The sequence below is a fragment of the Phalaenopsis equestris genome, unplaced genomic scaffold (assembly GCF_001263595.1).
Source record: "Phalaenopsis equestris unplaced genomic scaffold, ASM126359v1 Scaffold231919, whole genome shotgun sequence".
Taxonomy (NCBI): domain Eukaryota; kingdom Viridiplantae; phylum Streptophyta; class Magnoliopsida; order Asparagales; family Orchidaceae; genus Phalaenopsis; species Phalaenopsis equestris.
Window position 1 is genome coordinate 39,735 of NW_018249888.1, and position 2,284 is coordinate 42,018.

At 38.5% G+C, this 2,284-nt stretch overlaps 1 protein-coding gene across 1 annotated transcript in view; it reads left to right on the plus strand.

Annotated features, from left to right (window-relative positions):
- LOC110038176 overlaps window positions 1-2,066 on the plus strand; it is a 16,034-nt gene extending 13,968 nt beyond the window's left edge. Inside the window, exon 3 of the mRNA XM_020742947.1 lies at window positions 2,043-2,066. Within this exon, the coding sequence (XP_020598606.1) occupies window positions 2,043-2,051 (9 nt within the window). The 3' untranslated portion in view covers window positions 2,052-2,066. The remainder of the gene's footprint in view (window positions 1-2,042) is intronic.
- The last annotated feature ends 218 nt before the right edge of the window (window positions 2,067-2,284 follow it).

The window sequence follows — 2,284 nt, forward strand, 5'->3', positions numbered from 1 at the left end:
AAAGGGTTCACCTAAGGCTGTTGATCCTATAGGAACTCAATTTCGGGCCCTCTACATGTTGGTCCTTAGCCCTTGCAACTAGAAGTTGAGTGTTTGGAACCACTCATGCGAGTTCTTCACAAAAATGAGTCAAGAAGTGGCTTGAAGTTCTACGGGAGGTGAACTCCATTGCTAGTCCGCTAGGATAGTCAACAAGAAACTCCTAAGGCTAGATTTTGGGTTCTAGGAGTTGGAGACTAAGACCTCACTAGAAATGAGGTCAACACACAGTAACCAGAGATCAGAGGGAAGAGGAAGAGCAGAAAGACAACCACTAGAGAGAGGCGCATGAGAGGCTCATGCGAAGCGTGAGAGAGACGTGTGAGAGGCTTGAGAAAAGCACGACAAAGAGGTATGACACGTCTAAAAGTGTGCTATTTTTTATAGATTTTATGCTCATTTTTAATGATATTGAACTTTAATGGAAGGTATTTTGCGTGTTTTTTGTTTTATGTACAAAAGATGAAGTTTTGGAGAAAAAAGAGCAAAAAAGAAACAAAAAGGGGCAAATGGAGCAAATGAGCATAAAGTGAACTAGCGCCTAGGTGCGCCAGCTTCTAGCGCCTAAGCACCGGACTCTGTACATGAAAACAGAGAGCTCGACGCCATGACGTCAGGATTTGGCGCCTAGGCGCCAGACTGTTAAAGTTTCTAGAAGGTTGGCTCTTAGGCGCCATAATCATTTTTTTTAAATATAATATATTTGGACGAATTTTGAAGAGGCATCTGAGTATTCAAGACTCTATAAAAATTAATTTTATGAAGCTGTGGCATCGTTTTCGTTTGAACAAATCCTTATGGGCTTCTTTGATGCATGATAAATACTGTGATGAGAAACGTCCTTTAACTATAACTCCGAGGAAGAGTGATTCTTTCATTTGGAAAGAAATGCTTAAAGTTTCTAAGATTACAGAAACTTTCTTTTGTTGGGATTTGGGTAATGGGTAATATTCCTTTTGGTTCGATAATTGGTTAGGCAGGGTGCGCTTGCTGATCACTATGGTGTGCCATTTGATATTAACATCACTGTCAATCATTTCTGGGATTAGAATAATTGGAGGCTGGATAAGCTATTGCATTCTGTGAATTCTTATGATGCTTTTTTATAGCTTTGATTCCTATCCTTAGGGATAGGAAAGATAAGCTGACTATTAAAAAGCGGATGGTGGATTCTATTTCGAAGGGCTTTGCTCAAGCTATTCCTGTCTCCCAAGGTTTGCAGCTGGATTGGATTTGGAATCCTTGGTTAAAACCTTCTATGTCCTTCTTTATATGGCATGTTTAAACAATCTTATTCCTACTAATGACATTCTTAAGAGGAAAGAGTTAAGAATTTCTTCTCGTTGCATTCTTTGTAAAGCTAAAGAGGACTTCATTCATCATCTTTTTTGTGAGTGCAGTTTTAGTACTGCAATCTGAGACTTACTTTCTATACAGCTTCTTAATATTAGAGTGGATCATTCTAATCAATCTCTTACTGATTTGTTTAACAAATGGAAGCAATTGGGCAAAGAGTTTTTTAGCATTATTCCTTGTGTGGTTTTATGGTTTGTTTGGTTAATAAGGAATAATGCCATTTCTAATGATGAGAAACCGAATGTTTACCATACTTTGGGTATTATTTTATGTTATTTGTGCAAGGGTCTTTCTTTCCTCAAATTTAAAGGAAAGGGTTGGAAGAAATTAGCTGTTAGATTTCAGCTTTTGGGGTTACATAATACTGATGTCAGGCGTGATATTCGAGTTGCCTGGTGTAAACCTGATTCTCCTTTTTTCAAGATAAACACTGATGGATGTTGGAAAACAAATGCTGCTAGTATGGGAGGAGTTTGTCACGATTTTGCTGGATCCTTAATTTGCTGGTTTTCTGCTGTGACTGTTCCTTGTTCGGCTCTAACTGCAGAGGAAGATGCAGTGGTGTTTGGTCTTATGTTGACTAAGAAAATAGGCTGGTCTAATATCATTATGAAAATGGATTCATTGATTCTTTGACAGTGTTGCAGGTTGCTTAAAGAGGCGCATTGGAGTATTTTGCTTCAGATAAAGAGGATCCGAGCCTTGACTAAGAATGTGAATGTTATTTGGTCTTATGTTCGTAGGGAAGGAAATGCGGTGGCTCATTGGGCAACAAAGTTTGAGTTGAATTTTTCCAGTTCGAAGGTTTTCTTTACGTTTCCTGATGAGTTGTTGGCTTTGGCCATTAAAGATCTTTCATGATTGCTTTATTTTTGTTAGGTTGGGGTGT